The 20,796-nt window shown below is 49.2% G+C and overlaps 1 protein-coding gene across 4 annotated transcripts in view; it reads left to right on the forward strand.

The window, feature by feature from the left end:
* The first annotated feature begins 4,966 nt into the window (after positions 1 to 4,966).
* The window catches only part of LOC105941642 (glutathione S-transferase Mu 1-like), a 127,467-nt gene continuing 111,637 nt past the window's right edge, over positions 4,967 to 20,796 (forward strand). For 2 of the 4 annotated variants that reach the window (XM_058660008.1, XM_058660007.1), the window contains exons 1-7: positions 4,968 to 5,046; positions 5,300 to 5,375; positions 5,764 to 5,828; positions 6,120 to 6,201; positions 6,295 to 6,395; positions 7,325 to 7,420; positions 7,507 to 7,617. In XM_058660008.1, the coding sequence (XP_058515991.1) occupies positions 5,011 to 5,046; positions 5,300 to 5,375; positions 5,764 to 5,828; positions 6,120 to 6,201; positions 6,295 to 6,395; positions 7,325 to 7,420; positions 7,507 to 7,617 (567 nt within the window). In that variant the 5' untranslated portion in view covers positions 4,968 to 5,010. Of the gene's footprint in view, positions 5,047 to 5,299; positions 5,376 to 5,763; positions 5,829 to 6,119; positions 6,202 to 6,294; positions 6,396 to 7,324; positions 7,421 to 7,506; positions 7,618 to 8,969; positions 9,157 to 20,796 lie in introns of those variants that run through there. The other 2 variants (XM_012926029.2, XM_058660009.1) reach the window with 2 other exon arrangements.

Here is a 20,796-nt window from a genome sequence, read left to right on the forward strand (position 1 = left end):
TCAAGTCATGGCTTCATTTCCTTATTCGCGGAGGAAAAAGAAGCAATCAAAAGAGAACCGCACAGGCTTCCCATGCTATTTAGTCTTCCTCACTAAAATCTATTCTTCTGAAAGCTAAAGTCATTACTCTCAAGTAAATGCAGATGAAGCAGGTGCACAAGGCTTATGAATGGGGCCCAGTGCAACAGCCTAGTGGCTAAATCTTTCCTTGAAAGCACCAGCATCCCATATGGATGCTGGATCTTGTCCTGGGTGTTCTACTTCCCATCCAGCTTCCTGCTTGTGGTCTGGGAAAGCAGTACAGGATGGCCCAAAGCCTTAGGACCTTGCACCCATGTGGGAGACACAAACATAGTGTCTGATCAGCTCAGTCCCAAACATTGCAGCCACTGGAAAAATGCACAAGTGGATAGAAAATCTGCATTTCCAATAACATTCATATTTTTAAAAATATGGGATGTGAGCCCACTTCAAACTTACAGGATTAGAATCTTTGCATGTTAATACCTGTAGGTTTCATAATCATTTGTGAAAGCTTTAATTGAAAGGCAATGCAACAGCAATCTTCTTCCCATCAGCCCAATTCTCCAAATGGTCCCAGCAAAGCAGCAGGGCCAAGCTGATGTCAGAATCCTGGAAGTTCAGGCGTATTTCTCATGTGGATGGCAGGGACCAAAGTGCCTAGGCCATCACCTGCTACCTTGCCATATGTATCAGCAGGAACCGAGACGATAGGTGGAGCCAGGAATGCCAACACACAACTTTGCCTGCTGTGAGATGACTGACTCCCACAGTGCCCTGCATGGGGAGACCTCACCTGGATAAGGGCCTGAGGCTACTCCTTCTAGCAACGTTTGAGACCAATTGACTCCATGGAGCAGAGCTGCCCAGTGACCTCAGTCCTTCCCCAGAGACTGTGACAGCAAAGAAGAACCAGTGATCTTCTACAAACTGCTGTCTGGGACCTCTTTGAGCTTCATCTCTTGCTACTGATTCCTCAGGGGTCCCGGTAAGCACAGAAATTGTGATGGCAAACCGAGGCAAGAGCCACCAATGCAGGCAGCCATTCCCAGAGAAGGAATGTTGGCACCTGAGACACCAAACAGTCTCCAACTGGGGCCTCAGATCAGTCCTAGTCCCATGAGCTATCTCTTGTGGGTCCTTAACTTGAAGTCCATAGGTTAGAACACTTGTATCCAAGATTTTTAAATGTATGTTTTCATCATTGATAATTTTGATCAATGGGGTATAAAATTATTTATAATTATACATCTTCCTACTGCTGTAAGGATAAAATTATTCTGTTTTCCTTTGATAATCAGCTCTTAAACTTCAAATCTAATACAATATTTTCCTCAATATGTATATGCTTAAATTTCTTTTTAAAGATTTATTTATTTAGCAGTCAGGGTGATATAGAGAGGGAGAGACAAAGAGATAGCTTTTATCCTCTGTTGCGCTGGTCCCAGTGCCTGTGAAGGGGCCCAAATACCTGTGCTATCTTCTATTGCTTTCCTAGGTAAATTAACAGGGAGCTGGAATTAAAGAGGAGCAAGCTGACTCAAACAAGTGAACAATAAGAGATGCTCACCCTGCAAGGATCAGCCTAATCCATGCCACCATGATTGTTATGACTGATAGGCCAAAATGAAAGAATGCCACATGCTGTTAAGATCTGAAAATCAGGGAGCTGGATGGGAAGCAGGGCTGCCGGGATTAGAATCGGTGCCCATATGGGATCCTGGTGCGTTCAAGGCGAGGACTTTAGCCACTGAGGCTTGGAATTTTTGCTTCCCAGGTTCCGTGGCTGTGACTGGGGGAACTTGGGCTGGGCTGGTCTTGAGGCTTGGTATTTTAGCTCTGTGCACTGCCACCATGAGGTGGGTAGATCTTGAGCTGGTCTGGGTTTGAACCTTGGGATTTTGGCTCTGCCCACTGCTACCATGCTGTAGGTGGATCTTGAGCCGGTCTGGGCTTGAGCTTCAGGATATTGGCTTTGTCCACCACTGCTATGCTGTGGGTAGATCAAGAGCTTGTCTGTGTGGCTATGGCCAAGGGAACTCGGGTGGCCCTGGCACCAATGATGCCAGGTGAACCCCTCGAGCCAACTGGCAGTGTGCTCTGGGGACTTGGGGATGGCACAATTAGATCGAGCAGGGACCTGAGGGGTTCATGTCTAGGTGAGGAATGACTTCTGAGGGACTTCCATGGGCAAGGCTAATGTTCTCGAAGGGCTGTCATGAAACACAGCAGCAAGTATCAGAACAGTATACTGTGAGGCTGGGCCATGAAGCCAACAAATACATGAGTGAATCAGGTCTGGTGGTAGAATCTGCAGGGCAAAATGTAGGCTCACTCATGTACAACAGCACTCTTCATTGGCACGCGCAAGTGCTGTGGCTGGGAATAGGCCTGGTTGGGGAGCTAAGCGGACGCCCCGGCTGAGCAAGAATTCCCATTGGTGAACGCGAGCGCCAGAATCAGTGCATTGTCCTGGGATGAACATGACTGCGATCTCCCTTGGCACAAGTGTGGCCTAGGTCTGGAGAGGGCCAGGCTGGACTAGACTCTAGGACCCACTGGTACTCATGAGAGTCAGGATGGGTGGAGAATGGGCTGGGCTAGGTCTCAACTCCTGCTGAACCATGTGAGAACTGTCCGGGCATGGACCAAGTGTGGCTGGACTGCAACACCCAAAAATATGAACCAGAAAAGGTATGGGCCGATTGGGCAGTGACATTGTTCCTGCCAGAACAAGAGGTGGACTAAGTCAGCCTAGGTCAGGGACCCACCAGTATGTGCAAGATCTGACACTGGGAGGAGACCGGATAGAAGAGCTTGGTGAACACCTATGTCAGGTTGCAGTCCCTGTAGGTGAATGTAAAAACCAAGGAAAGAGCAGCCCAAACCAGGCCAGGTTGCAGTACCCGCTGGCACACATGTAGGTCATGTCTGGGTGTGGGCCAGGTCATGCCAAATCATAACATCCATTTACCAGGACAGGGTATGGGAGGTGCTGAGTTGGGCCACAACACCAGCCAGTTCACACTGGAGCTGGGACAGGGGATGCTGATTGTACAAGGCTAGGCTAGAGCACCAACCAGCATAAGCTGAAACTGGAGGCAGGCTGGACCAAACCAGGATGAAGCACCACTGGCAGATGCTGAGGTGAGATGAGCTGTGACAGTAGGGAGGTGGTTGGTGTCAGGTTCATGAACTCTAGAGATATGGGGGCCCAGCAGGTCTTGGGTCATATGACCTGGGGCCTTGAGCCCACCTGCACAGTTGGTACTGGATCCATGAGCCCCACGGGGCAGGGAGTCCAGAGGATCCTGGATTTCCTGGCCCAGGTCCTTGGGCCTGCCTGTGTGGAGGGGGTTAGGTCCGCGAGCCCCAGGTGTTGGGGGTCTGGTGGATCCTGGGTCACAGTCCTGAGGCTGGGGGCATCTGGCATGGCCAAGGTCACCTGACTTAGGTCCATGAGCCTACCTAGAATTGGTCCTCCACAGTGTAGAGGATAGAGTGCTGGACGGCAGAGCATGGTGCACATGGAGGACATGGTAGCTCAATGGGGCCTGCAGAGGACATCTGGTACCATAGCAGAGAATGAAAAACAGAACATATGGACAACTGTGCCAGCCAAACAATGACAGCAAATACCTGGCTGAGGTGAGGTCAATGGTGTCAGCCAATGGACATTGGAAGGGATTTCTCATCCACAGATCATTGAGATTGACAGCATTTCAAAACTATCACATCCACCTGGGCAAAACCTTCAGAACATGCACCATTGTCACTCCGAGTTGATATCAGGTGGCCTTTCCCCATCCACAGGTACTGGGTTGGTTAGGAGGCTGGGTATGGCCTATCCCCTTATCTCCCCCCTCCCACAAGACATGGGAAGAAGACATACAAAGCTTGGAAACAATAATTACACTTACTTCTCCCTAACCCTGGATCCTTCTCATCCTGATGGACTATGTAAATATCATCTAAAATTAAAATTTCAGAAAAAAAGAGGGTTAGTTATTCAAGAGTTACAGAGAGGGAGGGAGGAGAGTGAAAGGGAGGGAGGAGTATTTTCCAGCTGCTGTTTCATTCCCCAGATGATGGCCTCAGCCAGAGCTGAGGAGAGCATCCTGGTCTCCCATCGGGGTGTCAGGACCCCATGCACTTGGGCCATCTTCTGCTGCTTTCCCGGGCCAGTAGCAGGGAGCTGGATGGGAAGATCTGGCCCTTGGCTTTGAGCTTTGAAGGAGCGCAGAGCCCTGACTCCATGGCCCCTTAAAGGCCCTGATTCTGCCTTGGAGAGGAACTGGTCACTCCAACCAGATGCATCCAAAGCCAGCCGCCTGGCAGGGAGGCTCTTGTGTACCTGCTCCCTTGCTGGGCCAGAACAGGATTTGGCTACTTCACATAATCCTTGAGCCTCAGGGGACTCAGTTGCTCCAGTTCCTTATTGGAATAAGGAGGTCACCTAGATTATCCCAACCTCTGATGTGGGGGCAACCCATCCTGTCCTGGCCCAGCAGCCTGTCATCCCAGAATCCAGAGTGGGAGGTGGTGCTCCTTCCTGGGATGAGGACTGAGCCAAGCTCACAGAGACAGTAGGGGAAACTGCATGGCAGCTTAAAGGCCTGACCTGTCTGCCAAGGGAACTGCCAAAGCCTGGGGCCCAGCAGGGGGTAAGCCAGGGGCAGGAGCCTCAAGGAGGGCTTGCGGGCATTGCCACTCCCGGGCCAGCACTTGGCTTTGGTCTGCAGACCTCCAACTGTCCCCGCTATCCTGGCTGCGGCCTCAGCTCCGGCTCATTCCTGAGGGTGGGGCAGAGCTAAGTACCAGGTTACAAGCCCTCTGGGCTGCCTGGAATTCGGGGCGGGGCGGGTTCGCAGAAGCCACGCCTCTCCACAGCCCCTGACGCGACAAAAGAACCCCAGGCTCCTCCGCGAAAGCCCACTCTCCCAGCTCCGCAGCAGCAGCAGCAGCAGCAGCAGCAGCAGCATCAGCAGCATGCCTGTAACGCTGGGTTACTGGGATCTCCGCGGGGTGAGTGAGGGGGCCGCCCGGCGGGAGGGACGTGAGCTTGAACGTGGGGTGGGGGCAGAGAGCGTCAGGCTGCTGGGGAGACTCCACCTAGGCAGACTCTCAGGAACTCCCAGTGCAGGCCTCCCAGAGTGGGGGAGGGGCAGCAGGAGCCGGAATCCTATTAGGTGTAGAGTTGGGGGGGCTCCCCTGGAGGAGATGGGGGCAGAAGTCGGGGTCGTTCAATCTCTGACCTCTGCTCTGGGCCATTCCCCAGCTGGCTCACTCCATCCGCCTGCTCCTGGAGTATACGGACACCAGCTACGAGGAAAAGAAATACACGTTGGGGGACGGTACAGCTCTGCCTGCTCTGCCTCTGCCCACTGCTTCTGTCACCTAGTAACCCCTGCCTGGCCACCTGTGGCTCACCTGTGGCTCACCTGTGCATCCTCTAACAGCTGGAACGGAGTCTGAGGGTGGCCTCTCGAGGCAGGGCTCTGGGAGGGGGTGCTGGGAATGTATTTCAGCCTTGAGTCCTTCTCCACACATCTTACAAGCTTTGGGATTCAGAGCCCTTACAATCATTCTTTCCCCTTCCCCCAGACATTAAATGTGAGATGAGGGGCTCAGATCCCACACGTTCTTCCTCAGGGGTCCTGCCCGACTCCTTGGGAGGGTCCTGGGGAGAGGCTGCACACTGGGGAGGTTTTTTTTTTTTTTTTCACTTGATCTTTCCCACAGCTCCCGACTATGACCGAAGCCACTGGCTGAATGAGAAATTCAAGCTGGGCCTGGACTTCCCCAACGTACGTGTAGGGGATGGGGTGCTTTGGGGCAGGGGAGTGGAAGATTTCTCTCTGACCCAGCATCCTTCCCAAGCTTAGAGGTTTCAGGACCAGCACCTTGTGCTCAGCCGCAGTTCTCTACAAGGCTTTTCCACTGGGTTCTATGTCATCGATCACTCATTGCTTGTACAGATGTGTCTCTAGGGCCTGCCTTGCTCCAGACACAGAGAGTGCCAGGTCTCCTGTGTGCCCTTGCTCAGGGGAGGGACTGGGCACCTGGGGGCCCAGCTGACTTCCCTCCTCCCTCCCCAGCTGCCCTACCTGATTGACGGGACTCACAAGCTCACCCAGAGCAATGCCATCGTGCGCTACCTCGGCCGCAAGCACAACCTGTGTGAGTGGGGCTGGCTGAGGGCGTGGGGCTGTGGCTGTGCCCTGAGTCTGGCTGGGTGGGATGCTGAGGGTGTCTGCTGTGTGTGGGCTGCAGGTGGGGAGACAGAAGAGGAGAAGATTCGTGTGGACATTCTGGAGAACCAGGCTATGGACAACCGCATGCAACTGATAGCGATCTGCTACAGCCCTGACTTTGTGAGTGCCCCACTGGACAGGACCTGGTGGGTTCAGTGAGGAATTAATTAACCTCTTGTGTTCTCATCTGCCCTGCTCCTGTTTGCCGCTAAACTCCCTAGGGAGAATGATTCTCCAAGCAATTTCCTATCTGACCAACACATTGATTCTGTAGTCTCTATGTCTTGGGAAATAAAATCTGAGCATCAACTGCCACAGTCCTACAGCAGCCCAATGATTCTAGGTCAACAGTCAGGTGTGAAGAACATTTGCTTCAAACTCCCATTTGTGCCTAAGCTTTGACTCTTACCATGGCCATATTTCATTGTGTTTCTGTCATGTGCCAGTGTCTGGATGCACAGTATAGTTGCAGACATTGGTTCAAGATGGGGGCGTCTGCCATGTTTTCCCAGGTCTCTCTCCGTGCCCCACAGGGATAAGCATATTTCCCCAGTGGGCAGCCCAGGGTCACCCAGAGGTCCTGGGTTCCTTTCCCTTCAACATTTCAGATCACATTCTCATCCTTTGTGAGCTGTGCACATGCCTCTAGCATTCTCCCGCCAGCCCACCAGGTAGAGTTTCATCTTCTTTGCCAAGGTCTTTTAGTTCTCTGCCTCTTTGCTCTCACCCCCAGCTGAGTCCCAGGGAACCTACACTCATGGCACCCCTGGGGGTGACCCATAGCAGGACGCTTGGACATCAGAGGTGACACATTCAGGGACAGAGCTGCACTCCTCTGTGACCTCCTGTGGTCTCCCACAGATGGGATGGGGACCAGTGGGAGTCTCTCAGATGCTGATGAATAAAAGCCAAGGAGAAACATGGGTCCTGTGCCACACTCAGTGAGGACAGCTACTCCCCTGGCCAACGGGGTCATGTGCAGCCCCTGGGCAGGCAGCCCCTCACCCAAAGTTGTATCTGCGTGTACTGACAGCCATTTGTTCCTTCAGGAGAAGCTGAAGCCCGACTACCTGAAGGGCCTCCCAGACAAGCTGACACTGTACTCCCAGTTCCTGGGGAAGCGGCCCTGGTTTGCAGGGGACAAGGTGAGGGCGAGGGACGGATGGAGGCAAGAGCAGGGGGCAATGTCAGTCTTCCCCTGTGCTGAGCTCCCTCCTCCTGGCTGCTGCAGATCACCTTTGCCGATTTCCACGCTTATGATGTCTTGGATGAGAATCGTATATTTGCTCCTGGGTGCCTGGACGCATTCCCAAACCTGAAGGATTTCCTGGCCCGATTTGAGGTGATTCCCTGGTCCTTCTCTCCCCTTTTCCAGTTCCTTCATGCTCTCTGACTCCTGGAGCTGAGCTGCAGACCAACCCCTGAGAGCAGGACCCATAAGAACTCTAAGGAACCTGAGTCAGTAGGGGGAAAGCCATTTGTCAGGCTCCCAGAGCCCATCACAGCTGTGCTGGGCTCCCCGGAACCTCTGGTGTGTAGGGACAGCAGTCAGGCTTCTCTGAATCTTGTGCTACCTGGAGCAGCCTCAGGCCTTTGTCCTGTCTCCCACCCATGGAGACTGTAGGAGAGGCCTATATTTATAGCGGGCATCAGGGGGGTGAGATGTGTTAGAACTGAGTTTCAGTGTCAGACACAGAACTCCGTGTTCTTGATTGCCTGAGCAGTTGAACCGATCAGGTCCCCATGTGGAAGCAATGAGCTGCTCTACTTGTGTTGTTGTTGTTGAATGTCAGTAGTCACAGGGGTGCCCCAAGTGCACATTCTTGTCTTAAAGAATTGATAGTGAAAATTTTCTTTTGCTTTTTTTTTCTCATTCAAGTGTCCCACATGTTCTGCCTGTGACATTTTGCAGATCCCTGATGTTTAATTTTATGTGTTGAAAGGTGACTCCATGCTGGAACTGAGGCCAGTTAGAGAACTGTAGGCACAGCAGGTGGGAGGGAAGGGGTAACACAGGAGACTCCATAAGCCTCACCTCTCAGCATCCCATCAGTCACCCTGGGACATCTTGTTTGCAACAAAGTCTACTTGATCACATTTTCAATGTTTGAGGTTTGGCTTCACAAGTTATTCATTGTACATTATTACATTATTTGTATCGTTCCTTCCCTTGGAATGATGTGCCCGTTCAGTTCCTTCTCATTAGCTCTGGATCAGGTCCAGTCCTGTGACATAGGGGATTATGCAACAGTTGCTCAGCTCTGTGAGCCAGGAAGGAGAGACCAGATGATATCTGTGTGCTGGACCATGTGGCTGCCAGGCCAGGCCAATTTGGCTCAGAACACTCTGGATCTCCCTGAGTTCTTGAAAACCTATGTGGGCACTGTCAGCCCTGGCGTGCAGGTGCATGGCCCAGGAATGTGCTTGTTGCTGCTCACTGTATCATGTCTCCGGATCAGGTGAGTAGACACACAGTGAGGTTGGGTTCAGATACCAGGTAGAGGAGTTAGAACTTCTGTGTCAAGGGAAGGATTGGAGATGGCCTTAAAGTTTTTGCTGCTTCACCTCCTGCTGTTTCCCACATTTAGGATATACTGACTAATTGGGGAAGGATCTGGGCTGTGCCTGCACTGGGGTGTCTGGAACTCCACTGTAGCCACACACTGAGCTGTGCTTTTGTTTTTGCCCCTGCAGGCCCTGCCGAAGATCGCTGCCTACATGAAGTCCAGTCATTTCCTCCCAAGACCTGTGTTTTCTAAGATAGCCAAGTGGACAGGAGATTGGGATGTATAATTTCAAAGATAGTATAGGCTTTGGGTGGTTCAGGCCCCCAGGCTTGCTTGAGCCTTCTCAGTCCTCTCCCTCCTCCTCAGCTTGCTGCACTCTGTCATCTAAGCCAGGCCCTAGCCAGCCTCAGCTCTCCCATCTTCCTCAGCCACAGCCCCTGGGCTGTTCCTCATGTACTAAGGCCAATACTGTGGCTCCTTTCTCTGCTGCGACGGGCCCTGAGCTCCGGACAATCAGAGGTCTCTGGGCCTGTGCTGACCTTCCTCAAGAGCAGTGTCTCCCTGGCACTGTGTGCTCCCCAGGAAGCCTGAATCTCAGCCTGGGCCTGTCTTCTTCCCTGAAAGCCTTGACTTGGCTCTGACTGTCCTGGAGTTTCAGGATCTTTGTTCTGTTGCCACAGCAGGACCTGGGGGAGCAGGATGCTGTGAATGGGTGTGGCTGATCAAGCAGGGTTTCATGGTGTGTTGGTCATATCTGTGCCCTGTGCATGTTACTCTGTTCCTCTCCTTGGTTTCTTCCTGCTGTCTGGCTCTTCCTTCCTGGATCATGGTGTCAGGGCTTGAAGCCCTCTGCAGCTGGGCTCTGGTTCTGAGAGCTGCAGGGTTGATAGGGAGGGGCTGGCAGTCCTCAGGCACACCCCGCTGGGAGCTTCTCCAGGATGCTTTCCCTGACATGGATATTCCTGCTCTATAGTTTCAGAATGTTTCTCAATAAATAGTGTCCCATTATCTATAGTTGTTGTACTTTTTTTTTTCTACACTAACTGAGAAGTAAATCCACAGAGAAAAGAATCCCTCCATGTCTTCCCTGTGATATGTGTCATGGTGCCTGGCCTGCATCAGGTGTTCAGGAAGTTTGGAAATGTGGAAGAATTGTCTCCTGGGGAATGCAAAGCCAGCCTGTTCTGCCATGAGCAGGACTTTGTGCTGTGGAAATAACTATCTGGATCTGAGGAGGTACAGAGTAACATGCAGGAGATTGTCAGCATGCGGAGATCAGAGAAGGTACCTGCCGCTGTCTCTCACTTCACTGTTAAAGGTGCTGCACCTGCCCTTGGGACAACCTTCCTGAGACGGGCTGGGCTGGGCTGGTTTGCTGCTGCATGGTGTGGACTACATCAGAACCTGGAATTCCATAGGAGGTCACCTGCAAAGGAGGAAGACTCATGTGGTGAATGCATATGGAACAGGCTTCTGAAATTGGCAGGACAGTGTACTTGACCTTGGTGACAGTGCAGGAGGGAAGTTTGCACAAGTGGTCACTGAGAGCAGTTGTACTTACTAAAGTCAAATAAAGGGTAGCAACACATGTAATGTAAAAGATCATTAAGGAATAGATGACTAATTTAAAAGATACAAGTGACAGGATCAAGGGTAAGCCTAGCTAAATGCTTATGAAACCTGTTGCGTGGAAATTGGTTAAGTCACTATTTGACTTGAGGACAGACATGTTTAAATGTAATGGAAGATCAAAATGACATTGTGATTAAAAAATGTAAGTGCATATACATGTACTCTAGTATAGGATCAGAAAACATTTTCTCTGATGCCCAAGATTTTAGGCTTTCTGGGTCATGATTTGTCACAGTTACTCAAGCTTTTTGGTTTGGAAAGTCAGCTGTACCGGATACCTGAAGGAATGGATGCACGTGTTCCATTAATGTTCCATCTACAAAACAGCTGTGTCAAAGCAAAAGCCAAACAACTCAATTCTGAAGTGGGCGAAGGACTTGGACTGATATGTCCCTGAGATGATACACAGATGGCAGATGGGCACCCCAGAAAGTGCTCCACATCACCAATTAGAGCAAGGCAAGGCAGAGCTAGACTGAGTCACCACCTCACACTCATGGCATTGGCTGGGACTAAAAGCAGAACAAAGGGAGTGCTGGTGGGGACTGGAGAAACTGGAACCCTGTGGCTCTGTTGGTGTGAATGCCAAAGGGCCCAGCATTGTGCCAGTCAGCACTGTTCTTTCTCAAAAAGTGAAATGATCACTTGATGGCAGCAATTCCATTTCTGCATAACACTCGAAACAGCAAGTCCTCGAAGGGCTGTGTGTACTGCCACGCTCCTAAGAGCACCACTTTCGACATGATGGGAGCCTCCCGGGTGTCTCCTAGCAGAGGAAGTGATAAGGACAGCTTGTGCACACACACAGGAGCAGGCTCTACTGCTCAGCCCTCAACAAAGGAACTCTGAGCATGACACAGCCTGGGTGACCTGCGAGGACACAGGCTCAGTGATGTCCATGTCACGACCACAACCTTATGAATCCACTGACAGGATGCAGTTGGAGAAGACAAAGTTATAGAGACAGGAAATGGGAGAAGGGTCATGGCTGGGGATGGGGAGTGTTGGTTTTATGTTCCCACCTACAGTTTTACAGGACAAGAGACTTAAAAACAATGCTTAGAATGATCATAAGGATGCTCAAGGAGATAAAAGAAAATCCAGATGGTTGAAGAAAATAAGGAAGATAATTCATGACGTGACTGAGGAATTCAGTAAAGAAATAGATATTGGAAATGATACCTACAATCAGGAAAGTTGAAAATGACAACTTCATAGGTTTTAGTAATAAAGAACTCAAGTTGAAGAATAAAGTTTTAAAAATGGATGAAATCAAGCAGAAAAAAGAATGTTGAAACATAAGGACAAATTTTTGGTGTATAACAGTCAGACCAGAACAGAGATTAAGAATGCAGACAGACTCTGAGACACTTGGGGTATTATGAGATGAAGTAAGACACTAATTATGGATGTTTCTGACAACAGAGAGGAATAGAGGCTTAAGAAATCTATTTTATGACATGACAGCTCAAAATAGCCCCGGTCTGGAGAAATATGTAGTTCAAGTACAGGAGTTCAGGGAACATCAGATGCACAAACAAAAGATACACAAATGATTCTCACTGTGACTCAGTGTAGTCCTACTCTTAAAAGTACAACACAGAAAGAAAATTCTTCAATTTGTAAGAGGAAAGTGGTCATTTTTAAAGAAGCTATCACAGCATTAATGTCAAAGTTTTCAGGAGAAATTTTACAAACCAGGGTGGAAATGAGATATATTTTAACTTCTGGGAAAAAAAAAGCTAGAAACCATGTATATCTTTCCTGGCAATGTTAACTCTCAGAAATGATAGATAATTGGATCTTTATGGGATAAGCAAGGCAGTAAATTCATCAGGCCAACTTGCAACGTGTGTTTACGGGAGCCCTAAATAGGAAAGCAAAAGACAAATAACAACCATTATGAAAAGATGTGGGGCCCGGTGCAATAGCATAGCAGCTATAGTCCTCGCCTTGAAAGTGCCTGGATCCCATATGAATGCTGTTTCTAATTCCAGCAGCCCCACTTCCTAGCTAGCTCTGTGCTTGTGGCCTGGGAAAGCAATGGGGGAAAGCTCAAAGCCTTGTGACCCTGCACCCACATGGGAGGCCCAGGAGAAGCTCCTGGCTCCTTGCTTCGGATTGACTCAGCTGCAGTCATTGTGGACGTTTGAGCAGTGAATCATTGGATGAAAGATATTCTCTGTTCTCCTCCTCTCTGTATATCTGCCTTTCCAATAAAAATAAATAAATCTTTAAAAAAATGTGAAGCATGTTATTTAAGTTCATGGCATTAATTTCTTTTTTCTTCCTGTTTTTGATTTTGTTTTGTTGCTTTTCATATAAGGGGATGTATAGTAGCTGTGTAATGGAGACTATCATATCTAGTAGCATATTATTTAACTTCATGTAAATTTCTATTTTTCTTTCTTTTGTTGATTTTGTTTTGTGACTTTTCATTTAAGGGAATGTATAGTAACTGTTTAATGGAGATTATCATATCCCTAAGTGAGGATACAATGTAGTATGCATCTCTACTTCCAGATACAGATGGACTCCCAACAAAACGGTTAAATATATCTTGACAATATGATGCTGGACTCTCTGCATTTGTCCATGCCTGCAATGGTGGACATATGACTGCTTATGAATAACTATGCTATAGTTATAATATAGGAGAACTTAGTGTGGGGGGAAGGGAGTTGGCCAGGGGTAAAGGAAATCCTGGGGCCCATGGAACTGTATCATAAAAGGGTAATAATAAAAGAAAATAATGAATATATTAAAAAACGTGAAAGAGTAAAATTGTGCAGAAACAGAGCAAAGAGTATTCAAAATAAAGAGAAGAAAAGTTTTTCTAAACAAAAGTTATGGAGCTGGATGGGTGTCATGGCAACAACACATTATGAATGTGGTACCACTGCATTGTGTACCTGGTACCTATGCACTGTGAAAATGGGCAAGGTGGCACATTTTATGCGCAATAAAAAATAAAATGTTTAAAACACAATGAACAACAGGTGGTCATATTAAGCTATTTCAAAATGTCAAAATGAAAAAAGTTTATTTTGGTACAAAATGTCTAAAATTCACGCATTTTTTTCATGAGTCACATTTTTTCATGAATTCTTTCTTAAGTTTCCAGCATATGTAGGCTTCACAATTCTTTTGAACCAAAATCAACTTATGTTTTTATCCTATTTTCCACGTGCTTTTTTGAAGTCCCCTTAAACTTCTCTTTGATTTCACAGCTCAAATTCAAAGGGTATTTTGGAGCTGCATGGTGAAGTACCAAACCTGACATAGGAATGCCATGTTGAGTTTGACTCCTTAAGTGAGGTTCCCCTGACTTCTGAGACTGTAGACCAGCTAGGAGAATAAAAAGGAAACCATGTCCCTTTTGGCAAAATGCTCTAACTCCCTGCCTACTTTGCTCAAGCTTAACCAGGAGAACAATCAAGTTCCACATGATTCAGTCACCAGAGCTTGCAAAGTCAGCAATTTCCTATCCTTAAGTTGGCTGTGCATTTACCGCAGTCTGAGCTGTTCCCTGAAGGTCCCTCCCCAGACACCAGTCTATGGCTTTGGCTTTCGTAAACCTTGCTCTTCTGCACTTTGGGGTTTAGAGTTCTTTCTGGCATAAGCCCACTCCCACCACTGGCTAATAAAGGACTTTCAGATTTTTGTTTTTAAGATGATGTTTACATAGCTGATCAGAATGGGAAGGATTCAGGGTTAGGGAGAAGTGGGTGTGATCATTGTTTTCAAGCTTAATATTTCTCCATCCATTACTGGGGGTGAGGCGGATGATAGGGGGAGATGCCATATCCAGCCTTCCTATCTATCCCAGTACCACAGTGTCCCAGTGTGGTACATGCTCCAAGGTGGATACAAAAGTTCTGAATGGTGTCAAACTCGTCAGTCTATGGATGAGGAATCCCTTCCAATGTCCATTCGCTGACCCAGTCATCCTTAGAGTCTCCATTCATCCAGATACTTGCTGTCATCCTTTGGTTGGGGATATGCCCGTATGTTTTGTTCTCCATTCTCTGTTATGGTGATATCCTCTGTAGGCCCCAATGGGCTACCATATCTTCTATGTGCGCCACAGCCTGCCATCTAACACTTCATCTTTTACACTGAGGAAGATCAGTTCTCACAAGTGGACCCATGGACCTGAGCCAGGTGACCCGGTCCACACCAGATCCCCACCCCTGGGGTTCTTAGACCTAGCACCCACAGTGCAAGTGAGCCTAAGACCCCAGGCCAGGAGACATGGGTCCCACCGGAACCCCAGCCTCAGGTCTCATGGACCCAACACCCACCACACAGGTGGGCTTTAGCACTTGGGCCAGAACACCCAGGCCCCTTCAGATCCCTCCATCCCTGGACTCCCAGGCCCTAGTAACCACCATGCAGATAGGCCTAAGGCCCCGGGCAAGGTGACTCAGACCTTGCTGGACTCCCTGCCCCTGGAATTCACCTAACAGGCAGTCTCAAGGACCAGACCAGATTACACAGGCTCTGTCAGACCCCCCCCACCACCACCACCACCAAGGCTCACAGACCTAGCACCAACCTCGCAGAAGGGCCAAAGGGCTCGGGTTGGCTCTGAACACTTCTGCCCCTGCGGCTCATGGACCTGGAACCCACCACCCCCCGACTGTCACAGCTCATCTCACCTCAGCATCTGCCAGTGGTGCTTCATCCTGGTTTGGTCCAGCCTGCCTCCAGTTTCAGCTTATGCTGGTTGGTGCTCTAGCCTAGCCTTGCACAATCAGCATCCCCTGTCCCAGCTCCAGTGTGAACTGGCTGGTGTTGTGGCCCAACTCAGCACCTCCCATACCCTGTCCTGGTGAATGGATGTTATGATTTGGCATGACCTGGCCCACACCCAGACATGACCTACATGTGTGCCAGCGGGTACTGCAACCTGGCCTGGTTTGGGCTGCTCTTTCCTTGGTTTTTACATTCACCTACAGGGACTGCAACCTGACATAGGTGTTCACCAAGCTCCTCTATCCGGTCTCCTCCCAGTGTCAGATCTTGCACATACTGGTGGGTCCCTGACCTAGGCTGACTTAGTCCACCTCTTGTTCTGGCAGGAACAATGTCACTGCCCAATCGGCCCATACCTTTTCTGGTTCATATTTTTGGGTGTTGCAGTCCAGCCACACTTGGTCCATGCCCAGACAGTTCTCACATGGTTCAGCAGGAGTCGAGACCTAGCCCAGCCCATTCTCCACCCATCCTGACTCTCATGAGTACCAGTGGGTCCTAGAGTCTAGTCCAGCCTGGCCCTCCCCAGACCTAGGCCACACCTGTGCCAAGGGAGATCGCAGTCATGTTCATCCCAGGACAATGCACTGATTCTGGCGCTCGCGTTCACCAATGGGAATTCTTGCTCAGCCGGGGCGTCCGCTTAGCTCCCCAACCAGGCCTATTCCCAGCCACAGTACTTGCGCGTGCCAATGAAGAGTGCTGTTGTACATGAGTGAGCCTACATTTTGCCCTGCAGATTCTACCACCAGACCTGATTCACTCATGTATTTGTTGGCTTCATGGCCCAGCCTCACAAAACCTGTCCCCTCCCCACCCCCTTTTTTTTAACACTCTCTGCTGTGTTCCATGTTTGCAGCCTTTCAAATACAGCGGCTTTGTCTGTGGAAGTTCTAGAGATGTCATTTCTCATCTGGACCTGAACCCAAGGCCCTTGGTAATCCCCACATGTGCCATCTCTGAATCCTTGTAAGCCCACACCCCCTAGATCCCAGAGTGCATTGCCATGCAGTCCGTGAGCCTGGTCCAGCATCGTTGGTTCCCCAGACCACCTGGCCTGGGTCTCCCTAGCGGCAGCATCATGGCTAGGAGGTCTGTGCACCTGTGCCTCTCTGTCACACTAACTTCTCAAATAAATAACTCTTGTTTCAATCATGGCCACGATGGTTGGAGTGCTATATGATGGAGAAGTGCCTTGATTGTAGCTTCTGCAGGCATTCTCTCACTGTCTGTCCTTGGCTGTGGAACATTTGCCACAAGAAGACTCTTTACACATGTGGGCCCCTTGGGCTTGGCTCTCCCAGCCTGGAGGCCGCCAGAAGGAAGTCTCTGGTCTTCACAAATGGCTCCATCTCAGCCATTCTGTTACAGCAGCACAAACAGACCAAGGCACTAACTGGCCAGCTGGGGTGACAGAGTGTGGCTGTCACAGAGGGAATGACAGTGAGGAGGGAACTGTGTCCCAGGAGACACCAGATGTCTGTCCTGCTGCAGGGGCAGAGGATGGAGCCCAAGAGGAGCCCCAGGCAGGGTGGCCAGCTCTGACCCCAGCTGTCCAGGCCCAGGGCTCAAGCCATGCCCTCATGCCCTGAGCACTGAGTTCAAAGGGTACATAAGGTGGTGGCAGTGGAGTGACCCTGTGACCTGCACTGTCACCTCCACAAGGATGATGCCCTCCCTGCCTGCTTTCTTCTCGCTGGCAGAAATCTGTATGAAAGCTAAGAGCCTGCGATCCATCACTGCGCTCTGTTGGAACGATGAGACAAGGGACCACGAGTATAAGATAAGCGATGGGTGGAACATTAAAAAGGAAACCAGCTGAAAGTTAAAGGGCAAGGGGATTGTGCTGCAGAAAATCCATCTGGGCAATTAGCCCACAGCTTACCAGCACTGCAGGGTGTCAGCCCAGTGTGCCAGGAGAGGTTTCAGCTCACCTGGGTAAGGTGTGGTGTGGGCGTAGGTAGGAGAGGTAGGGGTCAGACAGACCCCTCCTATAGTTCAGGTCCTTATCTGTGTCCAGGCTCAGGAAGCAGCCTCTGGCCTCAGAGTGGGTTATGCCAGGGTTTGCCTCTTGTGAGACACAGGTGCCTGGCCCCCACATTGGGACTGTCCCCACCAGATGTTAAACTGCATCTGTCTGAGCCTTACCTCTCCTGAGCCTCAACAGATGAAATGTCTAGATTCAGTTGAGAAAACATTTTTGAAATGAGCCAGCAATAATTAGAACAAGATTTCTGAAAGACAGAACAAACACCGTGGTATTGGTGGTCATTCATGGAGTCCCCAAGGTTGCCAGATTTCCTGAAGCACTGATGCTCTCCACCAAACGCAAAATGTCGACCATTTCCAACATTTTAAAGGGGCCCCGTATGGGACAACCACAATATATTGGACCAAGATAGGCTGAAGTCCTGAAGAATGACCTCTGACCTGGATAGTGTCATTCTTTCAACTCCTCGGCTAACAGTCTTTTTCTCCTCTCTCTCTCCTCCCTATCTCTCTGGCAGCTAATTTTTGAAATCTTGGTTAAATGGCCTTGGAATTAACAGTAAAATATATATAGCATCTGTTTTTTAAGCCCTTCATTGACTTATTCTTATTTGAAAGAGTTATATATAGAGAAGAGAGATCTTCCATCCTCTGGTTCATTTCCAAATGACCACAATAGCCAGAGGAGCTGGGCTGATCCAAAATCAGGAGCCAGAAGATTCTTTGGGCCTCTCCCACATGGGTATAGGAGCCCAAGGACTTGGACCCTCCTCTCCTGCCCTGCCTGGCCATTAGCAGGGAGCTGGATGGAAGTAAAAGCTGCTGGGGGTTCAATTGGTACATACAGGACATGCTAGTGGCACAGAGGAATATACTTGGCCTATATGTCATGGCACTGGCCCCAAGTCTTTGATTATTACCTGGGTGAATTTTTAGAAAACCGCTTATAACATGGAGACAAACTGAAACTGAGGTAAAAAAAAATCTTATATGCCCAACATACGTTAATTAAGAAAATGGGCCAGCACCATGGCATAGTAATGAAGTCTCCATCTGTGGCACCAGCATCCCATATGGTCTCAGGTTCATGTCCTGCCTGCTTTATTTCCCATTCAGTTCCATAGTATGACCTGGGAAGGCATCATAGCCTTGTACCCATATGGAGACCCGGTAGAAGCTCCTGGCTCCATACTGGCCGAGCTCTGGTGTTGTGGCCATTTGGGAAGTGAACCAGCAGATTCAAGATTTCTCTCTGTGTTCCTTCTCTCTCTATAACTCTGCCTTTAAAATGAAAACAAATGAAGATTTGAAAACAAACAAGAGTAAGAGGAAACACATTAAGCTTCTAAGAAAGCAGCTTAGCAATGGGTCCTGGCCTTGCAAGTGCTGGCATCCCATATGGGTGTGAGTTCTTGTCCCTGGTACACCACTTCCCATCCAGCCTCCTGCTTGTGAAAACAGTAGAGGACAGCCCAAAGTTATTGGGACCATGCACCCTCATTGGGGACCTGGAGGAAGCTCCTGGCTTCTGGTTATGGATTGATTCAGTTGTAGCCATTGTGATCATTTGGGGAAGTGAACCAGAAGATAGATCCGTCATTGTATCTCTCCTTTCTGTAAACAAATCTACCTTTCCTAAATAAGTAAATAAATCTTTAAAAACAAAGCCAACATATATATTAGCAAGGAATTTAAGGCAAAAAATATATGTCAATAAGATATCATGTGGAAAATGCTAACATCTGGATTTTTTTACAACTCTTTTTTTTTTTTTTTTTTTGGCAAATTTTTACAAAGTTGGACCTTAAAGCCAAATAACAAGGGTTTCTATGTTTTGCAAAGAGTGGGCGTTTTGAGCATCTACTCTTTGGACTGCCTGCACCCCACATGGTCTTTCCTGGGTTCAAGGTCCAGCTCTCCTGCATATTCCAGCTTTCTGGAAATGCCCAGCATGGGAAGCGGCAGGTGGTGGCCCAAGCAGCTGCGCCACCTTGTGGGAGAGCTGAGTGGCGTTCCCAGCTCGCAGCTCCAGGCCACCACAGCCCTGAGTGCTGTGAGCATCTGGGAACTGAATCAGCAAATGAGAAATCTCTTCCTCTCTGCCTCTCTCTTTCTCTTTCATCTCTCACTTTCATAAAAATTAAGTAAAAATCATTTTTTTAAAATTCACATGAAAAAGGAGTTGAAAGATAAGTTTATTTTAAAAAGATACATTTGTGGGCCTGGCGGCATGGCCTAGTGGCTAAAGTACTCGCCTTGAAAGCCCCGGGATCCCATATGGGCGCCGGTTCTAATCCCGGCAGCTCCACTTCCCATCCAGCTCCCTGCTTGTGGCCTGGGAAAGCAGTTGAGGACGGCCCAATGCATTGGGACCCTGCACCCGCATGGGAGACCCGGAAGAGGTTCCAGGTTCCCGGCTTCGGATCGGCGTGCATCGGCCCGTTGCGGCTCACTTGGGGAGTGAATCATCGGACGGAAGATCTTCCTCTCTGTCTCTCCTCCTCTCTGTATATCTGGCTGTAATAAAAATGAATAAATCTTTAAAAAAAAAAATACATTTGTATGATTCAGACACACATACACACAATTATGTTCTTAACTGAAATGAGCTTACTCAAACCAGCTTGAGTTTGTGTTACTTTCTGATTTCTGAAAACAGAGAATGCTTTGATTCCCAAATGTCTGCGTGCCAGGGCGAAGCAGCCCCACTGAAGACATGCCCTCGGCTCAAAAACTGTGCTTGCAAAAAAACAAAACCAAAAACAAATCCTCTCCCCTTGTGGTTGTCCTCAAAGTTTAGGCCAGCACCAAAGGTACCAGAAAGCTGTCCTCCTGGGGGCATTAGATGGGGTTTGCCTGGATGGGCAGGAGTTCCCACAAGTGACTACAAACTTTCCATGCCTGCCTGGGACCTGCCCTGGGAAGAGTGGCTGAAGTTCAAATGCAGGAACCTTGAATGGTGCCTGGCACCCGGGACATGGACAGCAGCAACAGGGGTCACCATGGCAGCCACTCCTCTCCCAATGTTCTTGCACCCTCGGCACCTCCCAGAGCTACACATGGAATTGTCAAATGTACAGGCAGACAGGCTCTTTGGAAGCCCTTAAAGCACTGATGATGAGCAGGGATGCTCATGATGAGGAAGCATGCCTTCTCCTGGTATCCTCAGAGCTGCATTATAAGGGGTTTTAGTTAGTTGCATCATAAAAAAATCACAGTAATGGGTGTCATGTGGGGCTGGCACAATGGTTCAACTGGCTAATCCTCTGTGTGCCAGTGCAGCATATGTGAATATGTGTGCTGCTCATGTCCTAGCTGCTCCCTTCTGTACCAGCCACCTGCATGTGGTCTGGGAAAGCAGTAGAGGATGGCTCAAAGCCTAGGAATCCTGGAGAATGTCGAGGAATCCAAGAGTCTCTTGGTTCCTGGTTTCATATCAGTTTCACTCTGGCCTTTTTGGGCAATGGGAAGTGAACCAGTGGATGGAAGATCTTCTTCAGTTTCTCCTTTTCTCTGTATGTGTATGTGTGTGTGTGTGTGTGTGTCTGTGTTGTGCTAAATATTAACCAGCCAAGAGCTCCTTCCTCATGATTGCCTGGAAACCCTGGAGACTGCTTGTTGCAGCAAAATAGCCC

The sequence above is a fragment of the Ochotona princeps genome, chromosome 2, assembly GCF_030435755.1.
Source record: "Ochotona princeps isolate mOchPri1 chromosome 2, mOchPri1.hap1, whole genome shotgun sequence".
NCBI classification, from domain to species: domain Eukaryota; kingdom Metazoa; phylum Chordata; class Mammalia; order Lagomorpha; family Ochotonidae; genus Ochotona; species Ochotona princeps.